This window comes from Necator americanus, chromosome II (assembly GCF_031761385.1).
Source record: "Necator americanus strain Aroian chromosome II, whole genome shotgun sequence".
NCBI lineage: Eukaryota > Metazoa > Nematoda > Chromadorea > Rhabditida > Ancylostomatidae > Necator > Necator americanus.
Window position 1 is genome coordinate 35294960 of NC_087372.1, and position 18594 is coordinate 35313553.

General features: G+C 38.9%; 2 protein-coding genes across 3 annotated transcripts; one reads left to right on the forward strand and one right to left on the reverse strand.

Annotated features, from left to right (window-relative positions):
- Window positions 1–819: 819 nt before the first annotated feature.
- RB195_020470 (uncharacterized protein) lies at window positions 820–3491 on the forward strand (the record flags this gene model as incomplete). The annotated part of the gene is made up of 3 exons (XM_064188775.1): window positions 820–924; window positions 3241–3319; window positions 3400–3491. 3 exons carry the CDS (start codon window positions 820–822, stop codon window positions 3489–3491), a joined length of 276 nt encoding a protein of 91 aa, XP_064044656.1.
- A 2484-nt stretch (window positions 3492–5975) lies between these two features.
- On the reverse strand, window positions 5976–17027 carry RB195_020471 (uncharacterized protein; the record flags this gene model as incomplete). Of its 2 annotated transcripts, XM_064188777.1 has the most annotated exons (9): window positions 5976–6050; window positions 7426–7509; window positions 8376–8585; window positions 12808–12909; window positions 13780–13854; window positions 14199–14303; window positions 14473–14577; window positions 14807–14876; window positions 17014–17027. In XM_064188777.1, 9 exons carry the CDS (start codon window positions 17025–17027, stop codon window positions 5976–5978), a joined length of 840 nt encoding a protein of 279 aa, XP_064044657.1. The 2 variants fall into 2 exon arrangements, with proteins under 2 accessions (XP_064044657.1, XP_064044658.1); XM_064188776.1 differs by lacking the exon at window positions 17014–17027 and having other exon boundaries at window positions 14807–14875.
- Between the last annotated feature and the right edge of the window lie 1567 nt (window positions 17028–18594).

An 18594-nucleotide genomic window follows, 5' to 3' on the forward strand; every position in this document is an offset into this window, starting at 1 on the left:
TCAGCATAACAAATGAGATTACGATAATTGTTACTTATTCATTAATTATTCTTTACTAATTAATTATTAGTTATTAGAAGAACAATACACTTAAGGAGTACAAAAATATTTTTTTAACTATACTAAATAACTTTTCAAAATAAATTAAATTCTGCGTCATTGCTGAAATGCGTGCTCAAATTATATTAAATCTTATATATTAAAAATCACGTGCTATAATGAATAATTATATTATAACTTAATTAATTAATTAACTTCGGATCATACAATAGATGTTACTTAGAAACTTAAATGGATTATGCGATTTTTTTTGTGAATACTCTTTGGGGGTGAATTGAATATTAATGTTGTATTGATATGATAATATTGTATAATACTGATGAAATATAATATTATTTCTTTCCTAAAAGAAAGTCAGAAAGGGAAAAAAATTCCGGAAGTAACATACGGAATCAAGAAATAGCGAGAATGGCTTGAAAACTTGCCAGAGAAACATCTATTGCGACAAGGGAAAGAATTTTCAAAAAGACGTTGAATGTTGCGGAGGAGGTTGTGTTCTGACAGCGACGAAATCTGATAGGACATGTGAAGTTTTTGGAGGTGGAAAAAAGTTGACGGATGACGTCATCGATGGGACAAGTTCCTGGGGACATCATTCGATATCACATCCACAGACAGGATTCGATTTGATCATCGCAATCATCATTCGATGCGGAGGACGAGGGATCGGGGTGGCAACGAGGAGGAGGCGGCCGCGGCCGGGGCGGGTGTGGAGGTGGGCTGGGATGGGGATGGTTCGGGGGCCGCTTAAACAATGCGATGCGCAGAAATCGTGTACGAGGTGCTGAGGGAGGCGATCAGTGTAAAGCGGACGCTGCTGCCGTCGCCACTGAGCCGGCCGGCCAGCCAGCCGGCCAGCTAGGCGTTCGAATCGTCCTTAGTCGCTGCTCCTTCACCCTATCGATTCGAATCATCCACGAATCACATTCGTGATTTATCGATTATCGAACTCGTAACCGTGTTTCTGTATGCTCTGGACTGAACTGACGGCAAAACGATACAGAAAAAATGTGTATTACATTTATTTTCAAGACGAACTCAATTCCAGGAACAACCGCTTCTAACCCACTTTACTCCACATGTTCTCCAGTTAACGCAACGCTTTTTCCGAGAAAATAGGACAGCCAGTCGGAAAACATCTGCCTCTCTCTCTGAAATTACCTCATTACGAAGAAAAAAACTGAGCTAGCCCGTAGAAATGAAGCAGAACCGAATCAGCTATTCAACAACGGAGGTTTACGGATAACTACACTGAAATCGAATCCGAGGACATTCCATTTTTATGACCTTCTTGTCGTAAAATCAGTCGATCGAATCAATCGATCCACTCAGTGAATTGCAAGGAACTTGGTTAAAATTAGATTAACTTAATTAGGTTAAATTAGAATTAGAATTATGCAGAAATTACTGTAGAAGTCCCGATTGAGTGAATTTCGAAAACTTCAAAACTTTTCTTTTTAAAATCAGTCTAAAAGAGTCAATAGGAAAAGCGGATATAACTACTTACTCTGAATGAATGAGTGAGTGAATGAATGAATGAATGAATGAATACCATGAATGAATGAATATCAGAACGGATACCATAACAGTGACAGAGATTTTGACTATCTCTCCAAAATCAAGGGACCAGTTCTCGCCAAAAATAGAAACTTTTTTTGTGTTCATCGTGAAGAGTGATGTTATTGCCGAATCAAATACGCTACGCTAGATTTTATAGATCTCTATACGACTTTTTGCTACAATGTGTAAACATGGGAAAAAATCAATAACACATCGAACGCGAAACATTAATAGCTATGTTCACTTGTCGTACCGAAATTGACGTTTTAAAATTGTATGATACGAATTCCACAACTTTTTATCAACATATCTCATAAAGGCCCTCATATAATAAATCAATAAATCTGGATCTCCTAGCAGATTGTTAAAGCAAAACAATATGGAAAAAAATGAAATGAACTGCCCTGGTTACTGTAACCCATAAATTTCATTCCGAGCATGAGCCGTACCTACACAAACTCGAATGTGAGTATGAAAAAGAATCTACCAAGAGCGCAGACGTAGGTAGATCAAAACTACCTGTTGGTGTCAAACAAAAACAGAACGGCGACGGCCACCCAGCAGAAAATGTCGTACTTCTTTGCAAAAGTTTTTTTTTTTAAAGAAGCTTTGTTCTTATGGCTTAGCTCTTCTTGAAGTATTACTCTTTTGACATTGTTTTGCTTTAGAGGATCCTACTTATTAGAAACTCTGTGTCTTTTCCTGATACAACTACTTATTGCACATTTTCAAGAAAAAAAAAGACAGAAAAATCGGTGAATTTTTTTCAGTCGAGAAAGGAGAAGATATTTGTGAAGATTTCGATATTTCTCGCCCTACACCGCATATTGAATTGAGTTACATTAGTAGAAAAAAAAAGTTCTAATTGACCAATTCTTGACCCAGAAAAGCAGCTGGGAAAAAATCCTACTTTGACTTGGTGATGGAAAACGGAGATAGAAACATGAAAAAAATTCAGTGTAGGTTATGAATATTGGAATTTCACTCTAGAAATAATTTGTCCTTTATTTGAACTCTAAAAAACTATCAAACGCTTGGCCAAATCTAAAGTATAGTTTGCAAAAAACCGTATGTGGGAAAATTTCTTCACGCCCCCATACAATGCACCAATTGTTCAAAATTCACAGCGTTCACATTCTAGAAACTTTTTTTAAAGGAGAAACAATGTAAATTTTATACTAATATATGTCGCATGTTTTTAGAAAAGAAATCCTACGACAGCTCCCTGAGAGGAATTCGCTAGAACCGCAGAAATTAGAAAAGTTGCTGAAAATTTTGACAAAAAAAAATGCCTAGAAACTGGAGGACTGAAAAAAAGAAAGAAAAACCAAAGTATAGCTGGAAAATTAGCCAATTTATTTCCAAACACTTCAATCTGGATCATGATGCGTTTTTGGAGGATCTTAATCGAAGTTTAGCTGAAATTTCCCATTGAACTCGAGATGTCACAGCAGGAATTTTTTTAAATTGATTCAGGTGGCCTAAAAACAAGACAACTGGGCTACGGAGCAATGCTCGGAAAGAGAAATTTTTCAGCGACTTTGAGTTGCACATGGGACCAGTTTCCGATGGACAGTGTTTGTGTGGAAACATATCCACCACTTGACAGGAGTTTGACAGCAGGACGGCTGTCCTGTCTGTGCTGATGGTGGTGGTGGTGGTGATGGTGGTGGTGGTGGTGGTGGTGGTGGTGGCGGAAGTATGTGAGCGGAAGTACTCGACGACCATCAAAGTTGTACGTATGTTTCTATGTACGTATTTACGTACAAATGCACCTAGGTGAAGAACGTACGTATGTAGGAAGAGGAGGAGGAGGAGGTGGAGGAGAAGTCGAACAGCAGCTGGCCAATGGAACAGATGACCAGGTGTGAGCAGTATCGCATCGCTATTTTTTTTCAGCTCAGACCACAACCAACGAATCAATCCATCCCTTCGACGACCACCGCCAACAGCTTCGACATATGTCCGTAACGATTTCCCGGGGATTTGAATAATATCCGATGAGTCAGCGCAAATTTAATTGATGACAATTAATTCTTGGAAGTAGCTGAACAGCTGTTCCACATGAGTCAGATACTCGCCGCAGTAAAACATGGTAAATATTGAGAGTCAGCATCCTTCTTTCAGGAGGATGACGACTAGATCTCAGGTGATATTGGTAGTTGAAGAGAAAAACATCGTTGATCACTGTTTCGAAGCACTCAGATGACGTTGAAACAGAATCGGACTCGATTCGTAAATGACTCATCGGAAACGATAGCGCAGCAGCACAACAGCAGTGGGACTGCGGAGCAACACTAGGTTGAGGATCAGTTCACTCCTTCAGTTTCCAGCTGCTACTAGGAAATACCATCTATTCATTACTGATTGATTATCAAGTACAGGATTGATGTAGCGCAGTCGGTAAGAGGTTCCGCTGTGTCTGCACGATCGATCTGAGGTTCGAGTCCCCTCTAGAGCCAACCTTTCATCCCTTCGGGGTCGCTAAATTGGTACGAGACTTGTCTGGGAGGATAAAAACACTGACTTGACACATCGGCTAGCCACTGCAAGTCAGTCTTGGGAAGGCCATTTACACGTTCGTAACCTCAAACGATTTTGAACTGAAATGAACGTTGTGGCGCATCCCGAGCGGATTGATTGATTGATTATCCTTTTCTTCTTTATATACATACTCTTTCAAACGATATGTTGCTTACCACAAGATCCACAGGAGATCCTATATTTTTCTTGCACCATTGCATTATTGGCTATATTTGGGAGACGTGGAGATTGACCAAACAGGTAAATATGCTGCGCTCACGACATTTTGTCGCGCATATCGATTGATTTTTTAGTCCTTTCAAGCCTCAAGCGATTCTGAATTGAAGTGAACGTGGTGGCGCTTCCCATGTGGATTAATTAACGCCAGAGACTTTTTTATTTTTTTTTTCTGTAGACTAAAACACTCCCGCTTCTGCTATAGCTTCCACTTGGCAAATCCGTTTAGTTTTTACAATGTATCAGAATTTTGAAAATTTTAGATGTTTCAGAAAATTTTACGCTCTAGCTACATCTGTCCGGTAATGACTGCAATCACCGGATATTTCTAGCGTATAATACAGCGGAGGAGTCTGTTCGCGATTTCAATCGAGGACCAAAAATACCGACTTCCGCCAACATTCAAGCTTAATTCATTAGCTTCACAAAATTATTAATTTTGGAAAAAAAATCCACTCACATACTTTTAAAAAATTTCGGAACTGAACAACAATAAATTCCGGAAATAAATCCAACCATGTATTCTATACTCCCAAAAGATTCTGCTGTTTCACTCACACTTTAGTGTTTTAAAGAGTTTAGTTAAATAACTAATGTGATAGCAAGCAAAATAATTAGTAATAATATAATTAATAATAATGTAATTTGTAGTAAAAAAAAATAAAGCAAAATAAAATAAAAACACTGCCTTGACACATCGGCCGGCCCCCCAAAAATCATTCCAATGCTGTACGCGCGTTCGGAAACTTCAAATTAATTTTTGGTTGGAATTGAACGCGTAGGCGGATTCCCATAGACATAGCTCCATGCCGTACACTTTGTCCTTATAATTTTCAGGAAAAACTTATATGGTAATTGATAATAAAGCGGTTCAAAAACAGTGAAAACTTGATCTGTGCTTAAGTAGCAAAAAAAAAGAAGCAAGAAATGTAGCAGAAGACAAGGAAAATTTCAAGTTGTCATTTAGAGAGTTTAGAACAAAAAAACTTCAGGATGCCTATTAGAACAAACGCAGAGAAATAGCGGAGCAACCAACTGACGAAGTAGGAGCTGGACGAGTGTTATTGTTTTGATTAACAACGAAGAAAACGTCCGATGATATGAAACTGCAGCAATACGGTGTCAGAAAATGATAGAAATCATTTAAATGACTTCCACTTGTGAATATAAAAAAATAAAGACGAACCAACAAATAAAAGTCCTCCCCGCATTCCTCAACTACCCTTATTTTAACAAAACTGAAGTGCAACCACTGCACTGAGTCAACCTCGCCGTGTTTTGGAGGAGGAGGTTCCGTCGTCGCTGCGACCGACGTCAATCCTTCCACAAACACTTATCAGGTGCTTTTTTTCGGATCGAGCTGAAAGATTTTCTAAACTTTACACTAAAACACGTCAAGAGCTCAAATATTTATTAAGAAAATATACATTTGACGATGAAAAAAACAAAAGGATAAACATACATTGAAAGAAAATAAATGTAGGCGAACAGACATCCACACACAGTATGAGATCTCAAATTTTCGAAATCGATAAGAATTTTGGGGGGAGGGAGGGGGTGGCGGGAAGGGGTTTCTCAGTAGAAGAACATATTGACTAGTACTCGTCTCGGATAAATGTGTAATATTTGACGCTGTTGCAGAGGATTAATGAGATCGCCATTCCAATCACCTGAAACATAAAAACATATATAAAAATACAAAAACAAAATAAAAAACATTCATAAAAAGGCAAAGGATAAAGTCACTGGATCACTTGGGATGCGCCAACGCGTTTTACTACAATTCGTAATCGTTGAGGTTTTGGAACGTGTGTTGGCCTATACAATGACTTGCGAGGGCCAGCCGATAACCAAGTCACTGATTTTATCCTCCTGGGCAAATCTGGTACCAATTTATAGACCCCGGAAGCATAAAAGGCTCGGTGAGCGCTAGGGCGGTTCTGAACCCTCGACTACCCCTGCGGCCATACCGGACCTCTATTCGACTGCGCTATACCTCCCAGCATCGCTAATTTATGCAATTTCATAGAAAATTAGTTTTGAAACGGTTTTTTTATTGCAGGTGCAAAATATTCGGGCCTTGCTTCGTTAAGTTAGTGATTTCCTCAACGTATAATCAATAAAATTCAAAGAAAAGTATTATTGGCGGTGATTCATTTCGTAGAAATGATTCAAATCGACAATCAACCTCTATTCAGGATAGTAGAGGTCTATGCACACGTGAGCGGCGTTTAGAATAATTTACGGAGCTAACCACTTCATCAAATCAGTATCATTATTCTTCCAAACAAAGTTGGTACCAAATTCCCGGAAGATGTAACGCCTGCGTCAACCTGGGTATGGAACCATTGTAAGAAGTGGTGTAGTGGTGACCGTTTACCGTCCAGATTATCAGATATGTAGCAAAACAAGAAATATTGAGAATAATTCTAGTATAAGAATTATAATTACAATAACAATGGTGATGCGTAAAAACGGGAATCTATGAGGTTTTAGAATGCTCTGCGATTAAATTTTCAAACTTCGTAGGACGTTAAAATCAAGTTTTGAAGAAATATCACTGAGTACTGTTCAACCCCTACCATTTTGACTACGATACGCAGTCAAAATTTCGCAAAAAATCCAGTTAAAATTTATAGCCACCTTTAAATAGATTTTCGATCAATAAGTAGCAAATTTCGCAAAAAATCCAGTTCAAATTTATAGCCACCTTTACATAGATTTTCGATCAATAAGTAGCAGTTATTTAGACAGTCACTGCTGCTTATTACATCTTTAATTGCACTCTTTTGTTTTGTATTATTACGGTAGCAAGAGAAGTATCCAACAAAACATTCTTTTGCAGAACAGACAAAGAGCTAAGCAAAACGAATAATGTTCTTCCTTGACATAACAAATTCCTTGACATGACAAATTTTCTTCCAGATAATACTATCAATCAATCAATAAAAATGTTTGCCATCAAATGTCAAATCAGAAATGCTTCTCTGCATCGTATCCTCGTCACATTATGTTTTATTGAATGAGAATCAATTAAAAACCCACCATAAGAGCGGCAAAACCGAAGCCAACACCTGCAAATATCCACGTCTGCTCATCCACCCATCGTAAAAGCTTCTCGTGGCACCCCTGTGAAAATATGCTATACGGTGAGTACAGATTTGAAGGAAAAAACCAAATATATGACATGAACAAGCGGCGACATTTATATTTGCCCGAACGATCGCGATACACATTCAATTACGACAGGACAAATCGGGAAGAAGGTCTGCCAGATACCCGAAGAAGGACCGAATTCATGTGAACGCGTTGCGGTCCGCCCGGGCAACATAATTGTCAGCGACTATAACTTGTATCTACGTAGCGGAAATATTTTATAAACAGAAATATGAGGAAATCACTCTTCAACAGCGTCTTTCTTGATCTCAGGAGGGAAAATTGAGGACTTCCAACTACACACTGAATATATTCTCTTCGAAATAAAATTCGGTTAAAAAACGCGATCGATGGATTCACAGCGTCTCAATGAGCTATTGATTGATCACTCACTCGTACTCATTTACGAATGGTTAGGAATCACGGCACTTTTGTACGCAACTGTTCACATAACACTGCACAATAAATCAATTTCTCGGACTTTTTTTTCGACCGCATTGTAGTTGTTCGCGACAATTCGTCAATTTGCACCAATCAGCGAAAATCTTCAATAACTTCCTATTTTTAGAAGTCGTAAGCGTATAAATACAGCTATATTGGTTGGTGGAGCTTTTTACGTAAGACTCTGTTATGTTTGCTGGCATCACAACAAAAACAAACACGAAATTGGATGGTTTTACAGTAACAACCAGCGTTAGAAACTGAAATCAATCTTCTTGAATACTAGTCCCGAAGTTATTGATCGATAAATGACGGATTGAAGACGTCAGTAAATCGATCACCGTTTTAGTTTAACAACAAGCTGTTATTCTTTAAAATATATGTTAAATCACACTCACAACGTTATACACAGAGCTTGCAAACGCTTGCGAATCGTATCGATACGTGGTGCACATCGGATCAATTGGGGCCGGTGACCATGCCCTACCGGCTTGGGATTGACGGCAGCACGATGGCGGCACGAATGATCGTGTACCTCGATAGGTGTTCGTGATGAACCAAAATGAATTGTAGTAGTCCTGAGGTCCTTCACCACCGCAACATTGCTGCTAAATTCACACTAATTTTCAAACTGAACAAGAATTTGGGGCGAGGCCTGCGACAATGGCCTCAGCTCCTCTGCTTTGCCATTGAATGGTGCATGACCTCATCGTAGAGCGCACCTCAGACAACATTCACAAACGGAACAATACAAAAAATAAGGTGTTTATTAGACAACAAAAACCTTACTCATAAGTTAAGCAACAAATACGAACATCAAATATGCGAGAACTGGTCTTCGGCGGGGCTCATTGAGCAGAGGAACTTCGCTAGCTCAATTTTAGACAGACACTGTTTTATTTCTATTCCCTCCGAACATTTCACAAAAAACAAAAAGAGCACTAATAACGTACTTAAAATACTGAGACAAAGAAGTGACCAGTTCTCGCACTACGAGTTTCCACGCGACAAACTCCGATGTCATGCAATGGGCATCCGTAGTGGTCTTCCAACGTTCGCGAATTCTTTTCTTTCAACACACATTGACAAATATCCAAGCCATTTGTTGGTCTGCTCGTGCTTCGTGCTTATTTTCCAGACGAACTCACAGCTGTATGCCTCCATGTCCTGTTTGGATTGCTCTGTTGGCATCGTGCTAAACTTCTTGCAACAGGATTCAGAGCAGATGCTCCAAGAATTTGTCGACAGCATGATAACGGCACTAACGGCGGATCCTCGTTTTCGTAAATTGGATCGGTTGATACGAGTGCCATCCATCGACTAGACAAATAGTCGTCTCCTGTTGTGACGCCACAGCATTCTTCCTTTAAGAAACAAATATTCTTCGCTTTAAGAATCTATAAGGAATATTAGCGTTACAGTACTACCGAAAGCGCTAAAGTTTGATTGTTACTTGGACGCAGTGGCCTTACTTTCACCAAACGCAATCCCGTATACTTGCTCTCCTATATTGCACAAGTTTCTGAAACTCTGCAGGGCATTGCTGTCGTTCCGCGCACTACCAGTACGCTTAAGACATAAAATTTCGAGAGGCAAACGCCCTTTTGATCAAGTTGAACTGCCCGAACCTTTCTGCGAGGTCGCAGAAAGTCGAACTCTGGATCACTTATGAGATTACGGAGATCGGCTACAAGAAGCTCTTATGATAAACTCAAGATGTTGAAAACAAAGAAAACCAGCTAGCCAGGCAGTCATAGTTGACGTCACTGCAAAGATAGGACTAGATTGAGAAGCAAGAAATGACATTAAGTCGAAGTCCCAGAAACATCAATAATTCTCCGCTTTATTAGCCAGCTTTTGGTAGGATACGGAAATAGACCGCGGATCTCCCTCACTAGAGGGATCACAACCGGTTAGTCGCGAGGCTACGTGGCGCGTCTCCAGGTGATGGATCGGGGCTAATCGCGGACCAGAAGCGACCTTGTGCCTGGTCAGGGAGGATTCAATGGATGGATTCCCTGTTTCTGCTGAACCAGGACTGACTCATGACATCCTTGTATCTCGCAAAAGCACAGGTCCCGACAGGATAAGATCAGAACATCTGAAGAGCCTTCCGCCAGGACTCGTCAACAGGCTGGCGAGGCTTTTTCCACGTTACCTGTCGGAATACAAGGTTCTTAAACAGTGGAAGACGAGCGAACCGTGTTATTGTGTAAAAAGGGAGATCCACATGGCATCGGCAACTATCGCCCAATCTGTTTCCTGTCCGTCATCCACATGCTCTTTACAAGAGTAATCCTCAATAGGATTGAAAAAGTCTTGGATGAAGGACAGCCATGCAAGCAAGCAGGGTTTCGAAAAGGATTCTGCACGATTGACCACATTCACACTGTTTCGAAACTCATCGAGGTATCACGAGAGTACAAGATGCCGCTCTGTCTCACCTTCATCGACTTAAAGAAGGCCTTCGACACAATTGAGACGGAAGCGGTCGTGGAAGCCTTGGACAACCAAGGCGTCCCTACTCAGTACATAAAGGAACTTCGAGAGTTGTACAGCAACTTCACGACCGGAATTTCGCCATTCTACAAGAATATCATCATTGACGTGAAGAGGGGGGTCCGACAGGGTGATACAATTTCACCCAAAATATTCACAGCCACCCTCGAGAACGCAATGCGAAAGTTGGAATGGGACGACATGGGAGTGAAGGTTGATGGTCGGCAGCTGCACCATTTGCGCTTTGCTGATGACATCGTACTCATAACACCTAGCATCAGCTAAGCGGAACGAATGCTGACCGAATTCGACGAAACATGTGGATGCATCGGTCTTCAGCTGAATCTACAAAAGACGATGTTCATGCGGAACGGATGGGTTTCGGATGCCCCATTCACGCTCAACGGAACGAACATATCGTAATGCACCAGCTACGTTTATTTCAGCTGAACATGATGAACGACCTGACCCCCGAGCTGGCCAGGAGGAGAAGAGCGGCTTGTTGACCACTGTACTTCGTACTTTGACTTATTCTTCGGAAACTTGCGCATTTCACAAGCAGGTAGAAGATGCGGTGACGCGCATTCGAAAGAGTGATGCTAGGAATATCCGCTTCGCACGAGTGAGGGACGGGATTCGCAGTTCTCTCCTACGTCAGCGATCGAAGATGAGAGACGTTTGCCAAGGAAAGTAAAATAAGGTGGGCCGGACACGTGATGCGCTTTAACGACAACCGTTGGACCAGAGCCGTGAGCGACTGGGTTCCCCGCGATATTAAGCGACGACAGGAAGACCGCCGACCCGATGGTCCGATTTCTTCACGAAGTCCTTCGAAGAAAATTATGATGCCCCTCGTGTACCACGCGGAAGGAAGAACTCTGGCACGCGATCGGGACAAATGGAAGAATTACTGGCGCCCACTCTATCAGTACGAAGATTAACGGGAGTCAAGGTGACGAAGGTGACGGCAATGGACAACATTGACGATAAACAGAATCGACTCGTAGCTCGTCTTCACGCGTGTGCAAAGAAAGCCGAATGGTTTGAAATCTTCGAAAGAACCTTCTCTCCGGAAACTGTCGCGCTCATATGTCGGAGTGGAGCCGCGCAACCACTAACATACGTCCAACCTCAGGAGGCTTTACAGAGAAAAAGGAAAGGAAGAGTTCACAGAGAAAGAGTAGGAATGAGAGAGAGAAAAAAGAGAGAGAAAAGCAGCAGTACTGGCTAGAGTTGCAGAAGCCGGAAGAACATTCGCTACGCCCGTCGAAACACTCATCAGGTAACGATGATACCCTGCGAAACTCAAACAGAACAACCACAACAACTAAAATAGGGATGAAGAAGATCAGTCACAACTCTATACTCCATAATAGGCGACGAATTAAAACGACGATTAAGTGACCCTCATTCTCGAGTTAACTCTATCAGCAAAGGGGTTTGGGATCCTCTTTGACGGCACGGCAACAGCATTCGCAGAATGAAATCTGTTATTTACAGATCTTCATGAAATCCACTTTCTACAGAAATTAGCGTTCATAACATTATCGATAGTAGTAAGCTTGAAAAAAGAGTTGTAGTAAAATTATACTCACATAGAACTGGAGCTTATCTATAAGCACTGTTATCTTCCGACTTTCCTCGATTTCCATGGACACACCGTAAGAAAACTTGATAATATTCCTCAGATTTTCTGCTAAGCTTGACCTTGGTGAGCTCAGCTGCAAAAGTTAGGAGAAAAAAAAGAGAATAACCATTCAAATACTGTACAGTCTCGTCAGTTGATGAATGAACGATATGGTAATAACAAAATTATTTACAAATCACGACAAAACAACAAAAACACTCGGTACTGCGCTGAATTGCCAGCAAAACTACACGAGGTTATCGAAAAGTTAATTTGCAATACACATCAACGAAGAAGCAGAATTTGCGACTGAAACCGAAGAAGTTCTGCTTCTCTACGAAAAATGTTAGTCCACGATAAACAACAACAACAACAAAAAAAAAACACCAATCGAAGTAATCGACCATAAAACAAAGAGAAAAAAGTGAATGCGTTGTGCGCGCCGCATCGATGAAGTCATGACATGTTAATAGAAAATTTAAAAAAAAGTGATTTTACGATCAAACTCGCACGATTCGCACATTTCCTAGAGGAGAATTGTGATATTAATTCACAAAACATTTCCCAGTTTCATTTTACATCTTGGAGCTGGAGCGAAGCTCAGATTTCCAGGGAAAGGTTTGGTGAAAGACGAAGAAAACTGATGTACGACGGACGAGTTCGCTCGTACCACCCGCTAATCAATAGGACACAAACATACTCACGTAAAATTGCACAGTGTCAAGCAACGGCTGCACCCATTTGTCACGATTATATCGGTTATGCGTAAGATTCTTCACGTAGATGGTGAGTTGTCCGTTTGTGAACTAGATATGTTAGTGGATCGAAAAAATGTTGCGTGGTCGTGTTTGGTGTTGATGAACAATGTACGTTAAAGTGAGAAACGGGATGCATATACGTATAAATAATTGATAATTATTAAATAAATGATGAGTAAAACGAAACAAATGAAGAACAACACGATACTCCAATGCACCGAGGTAGAGTTGGTGACAAACGTGTTCAACCGGGCCAACGCGACGCATCCGCAACGAAATTGAATGCCCGTTGCTCAGAAGGTCCCATAAGATTGCTATATCGATCGGCATGATGGTAAGCTTGATAGTTTGGTCTTCTGTATACACGGTTCAAAACGACCTGAACATCGGTGCAGTTGCGCGGGCGGCTGCGGCGCGGTCGACCGCATGGGGACTCTCGCTAGCATCTCTTATCGCTGAAGCCCGAGTAAAGCCAGCGATGGTCCCACCTCGATTCCAACCGCTAGCTCCGCCGCATCGCTTCGAGTGAAACGTACGCAGCCGCAGCGAAATTCAGGCCATTTTGATCCGACTATAATCCTTGCATTACGCGAGTGTCGCCTTTTTTCAGGATTGGAATGAAACCTTTTTTCGTTCCTCCATATCAGTTGAAGAAAAGGTGAACCCGTTGAACCAAGGGGTCTCCATTAACTTCAGTCATATTAGGCAAACAGACGCTTTCGCCGTCGAACGCGTCGCTTTGGCTCGGTTGAACAAGTCCGGTTTCAACTGTATTCATTAGAATGGGACGATTTTAGCCGGCGAAAGATACTGTAGTGTCACAAATCCCTGTGTGGACGTGGACATCACAAAACAAAGAATTGTTAGTGGACACTTTTGGCGTGATGTTGACTTTTTTAGAATAAAAAAAAAACTCACCTTATTCCTGTAAACCAGCGCTAATGTACCTATGCTGACATCGGCCAAGAACAGAACGAAGAGACATAGCATGAACTAAAAAAAAAGTAATTCTCTTCCATGCTTTTGTAAACTCAAGTGACTATAGATTTAAAAAGTACGCAATTGCGGATACCGAGCTCAAAATAACGGTACGTTCACTTTAAACGCGATTCTCAAATCAAAATTAATAATAATATGCTGTTTATTTTATGCTTTAACAACATTGGATTTTTCTTTTGTACATTTAATGATGCATTATTCACTTATGTTTTTAATACTATTAGATTAGTGGTACGCGCTTTATCAGAACATCGCAGAAAATAATAAGAAATATTAAAAAATTAAAATATATTGCATAAAGTGCAGCAAGAGGAAGGTGGAGAAGTACTGAAACATACTCCCACTAACAGGCACCGCATTCGCTGTACCGCACCACAACATCCGATAAAGCCAACGAATAATGACGTCACACCGGCGACAATGGCGATGTACGAAGCGAAAGTCTGAACGATAAACAAATCTGGATAGGAAATTCTGAAATTAAATTCTAATCCAATTACAATTTTTAACGTTATATTAAAGATAGCTATGTACGGATGAACATGGATTTTTTTACGCTTAAGAATTTACTCCAGAATCACCAACTGGAAATTTCTGGAAAGCATGACTCACCAGCAACGGATCATCCTCAGAAAAATCCACCAGATTCAGAATATAGTTTCTCTTTGGATCCAGTAACATCCATAAACCAATGAATATAAGCGCTAAGCCGGATGTCTTAATAGAAATACGTACAGAATGCAGAAGATACTATGGAAAAAAAGTTGAAAAAAGAGTAAAAAAAAAAGTGTGGGAAAAATTGGAAGTAAATATTTGATGTCAGCTAGTTGATTCGTCGGTTGAATCGCAGCACGTTCCACAAGGTAAGCAGAACATATTATTATACATTCATATTATGCACTAACACTATGAACATTATATATAAACAATATTTACGGAAATTTACCCAAAATAAGATCGTGTAGATCATAAGCGCAACTTTGGCACCATCTCCACCCGTACGTTGTATCGTCATTCTGAAAATAGGGATAAATTGATGAATTGCAGGAATTTTTTATCCATCAGAATCCACAGGACTTCAATCTTTTAAATTTTTACATCCTCTAATCGATGTACTGATAAAGTTAAAAGAAAGATATTCGAGAAATACACTTATACGAAACCATGTAACTCTGACGGTACCTCCACGCAACGTTTACAACAAAAAAGAGGTATTAATTATTTCACAAAAAAAAAGAGATTTTACAATTTCGATTAGTTTTTAAAGAAAAACAAACTTAATTAATCCGATTAGCCAAATGAGAATCTTCACTTTTGTTCAATTTATGCATGGGACCAGTTCTCGTTCAAACATAGTGCTAGAGATGTTTATAAAAAACAAATTCCGACGAGTAAAATGGAAGTTTTTCATACGTTCTGGATCAGAGGAAGCTAAAAAATCGATCAGCTGAGATCGATCAAAGATATTTGCCCCCTCTAATCTTCGAAGAAGAACAAATGATCCCAACGCGATGAAAAGTGGGAATATTGCAAAACTTGAGTGTAAAAAGAGAGTTGGTAGCTCTGTTACAGCACATTAGTACAGCACGTTAGTCATGAAAATTGTTCTTGAGTGCAGCAGAGAGAGAGAGAGAGAGAGAGAGAGAGGGAGAGAGAGAGAGTAAAAAAGTTTCCTGAGGACGAGGATTTTTCCAAAAAAACATTCGAACATAATCTTTTGAATTGTTTTCCATTTTCGTTCATTTCATAATCAAATTAAGCCCCATATAAAGTTCCTATAACACAAAAAAAATCGGTTTTTAGTTATACAAAAAAAAAAACTCCCTTAAAAGCAATTATCATTTCCATATCAAGGGATTCCTCGAGGAAAAAACAGAAAAAAACAGGTGAGACTTCAGATTTTCTCTATGCCTTCATTTAGCTGTTCTTAATCCATTTTTATTCTTTACAGTTATTCTTTGCGTGTGTTTGCTTTTCGTTTGGTTTTTTCCTAATTTATGTGCTATTTACATAATAATCAATAAAAAGGGGAAAAAGAAGAAAGGACTAGAAAAGAGAATTATGAAGAGCACTAAAGAGCAAAGGAAAAATGTACAATTCCGGGAATACCGCAGAAAAACAGAAAAGAACATTTCAAAGATTTTAAACAGGAATAACATAGCACGTGTAGAAAAATGATGAATTTAAAATGATGAAGTCAAGTTAAGATGATAGTGAATAAAGTAGGAACTGAAATGTTCCTGCATAAATGAAGCAAAATTATTTGCAGAACTTCCGCAGCAAAGTCAAGCCAGATGGTATGTTGCGAGAAACTTCATAAAAGATTTGAAAAAAAAAAACAAATAAAAACCAAAAGATGCTCATGCATTGATGATTTTATTGAAGAAAAGAAAAGAAAAGAAAAACGAACTTTATCGGGACCCCAAAATACCATTTGGAATTACAAATTATATAATTAAATATAATTGTTAATACGAATTATACTACACTAAAAATTAAACTGATATCATTTAAATTATATTAAATATAATTGTTAATTATTAAATTAATTATAATTAAATATTAATGGTGTAGAAACCGAGGTAATGGGTAGTTTTTCTTACTTAATCCATTTCCTCTCCTTCTGTGCCTTCAGGATGTGCTATAGCCGAAGGAAATTTCTAGAGAATAGTGGTAGTGGAAAACTCTACGTGTCTGATCCTATTTACCACCGCATTAGTGGTCAAGAAGGATCGAAAGAGGTCACTGATCATCGGCGAAGTGAACGCTTACACGGCAATTATATGCTTCTAATTAAAATAAGCGACAATTTCTTTTCTGGGATGTTGAACAAAATCCTTAATTGGTAATAATTTCAGAAGTAAAAGTTACTATTAACTTAGACATTTTCTCTTCTTTTGACCATCGATCACCGGCGAAGTGGACACTAATTAGTGTACACGGTAATTATACGCTTCCGATACTTCCACTAAAGGATTCACTGAAGAACCCCACAATTTTTTTGGCATATTGAAAAAATCTTTAGATGGTAACAGTAGAAAAATTAAAAAAAAACTAGTGAAAAGTAAAATTAAAAAAAAACTAGTAAGAATAACTAGTAATTTAGACATTCTCTCTTCTTTTTTTGAAAAAAAAAACCTCTGACCTACTTACCTTCGACGTGACATCGTTGGTGCTGGTGCTGGACGACACAATTCCTTCCACACCACACACTATGCTAACAAAACGTTGAATCAACGAACGGATCGATAGTGAGACCACACACGGAACACACGCGCTAGGACATCACTATCACTTTCTTATGTGGTTAAGGTGATTCTGGTAGGTTTCCAGGGGTCACTAGTCCACTTATAATTTGTTCTATGAAATAGTAGTACGGTAGGGAAAAGAGGGGGGAGGGGGTAGAAAAATTTGGTGTTTTTTTTCTAAATTTTACATAGAACTAAGAAGCTCCTGATCCTTGGCTTTTCCAAAACGGTGGAAGTGTAAGTCGTTCGTTCGATTTTTGACCGATTTTTAATTGTAGTACTTAGAAGTTTTTACTTTTTGGGTTTTTTTTCATATATTTTCTTTTCCAGAAAAAAAAAAGAATCATTATGATCGCTGATTGTTCCGCAACATATGTTTCATTTAGGAATGATTGTTGCCACTTTTATGGATTTTGCTTAGAATAGTACGTATATTCTGGTATAAAAGGTATTATAATATCACTCTAACCTATTTTATATGTTGACATTGTAGAGCACTTCTGAATCCAGAGGCACAACTCCGTAGAATTCCAAATTTCGTTGCCGAAAAGCTTTTTTTTCACTTTTCAGCCCTAATAGGATGGATTCGTGGGGAAAAATGCTTGAATGAATGGGAAAAATGCTTTGAAATAGTTTTTTTTGTTGAAAAAAATTGATATGGCTTTGAAAGTCGACTTTGTATGTTAGCTGTCTGGATTTTTGACTTTAATTCAAAGCAAAACTGACCCAAGCGAAGCATGGTAGCATTTTCTAATATCGTTTTCCTTGATTTCAAAATGATGGGAAGCATTCGCGAGAGTGTGACTCACTGTATTTTTGATAACTCATACATTTTTTTTAAGAAATAAAATTCTGGAAGAGAAAAAAAAGAAAGGAAAAAAGTTTGTTCTATTGAAGAAAGGCTGTGTTCTACTCAATTACCTATTGCTTATTAGCAATAAACATGAAAGCGCATTTTTGAAATAAAATAAAAAGGTTGGTATAATTTCTCTCAAGTTCTAAAAAATGCGACAACACCAGAAATATCGCATAGAAGCTATGTACGTACGAGAAATTTGTCTTCGTTGATGAATTTATCTCCATGAAATTCGTAAGGCAAAAATTAATAAGATCACTAGAATTTATTTAATCTATAATAATAACATATATAATATTCACCTAAATTCCTCCAAAAAAGAAGAGAAAAGAAATTCATATGAAATTCATATGAACATTCATTTCCCAAAGTCTTCATTATGGACAGTTTTTTTTCTCCTGCATTTTCAAATATGGAGGTGTTCTCCATTAATTAAAGAACTACAGAGTTAATCCTGAAAGAATAGGTCACGGTTAGGCAGACGGCGTAAAATATCATATAAAATATAATATAATAATAATGTAATGACGTAATGTCATATAATGAAAAAATTACAGAAGTATTTCCAGACGTATGATTCAGGGTTATATAGAATTAAAATATCTTCATTGTCGAGCTTGGGTAGATGTA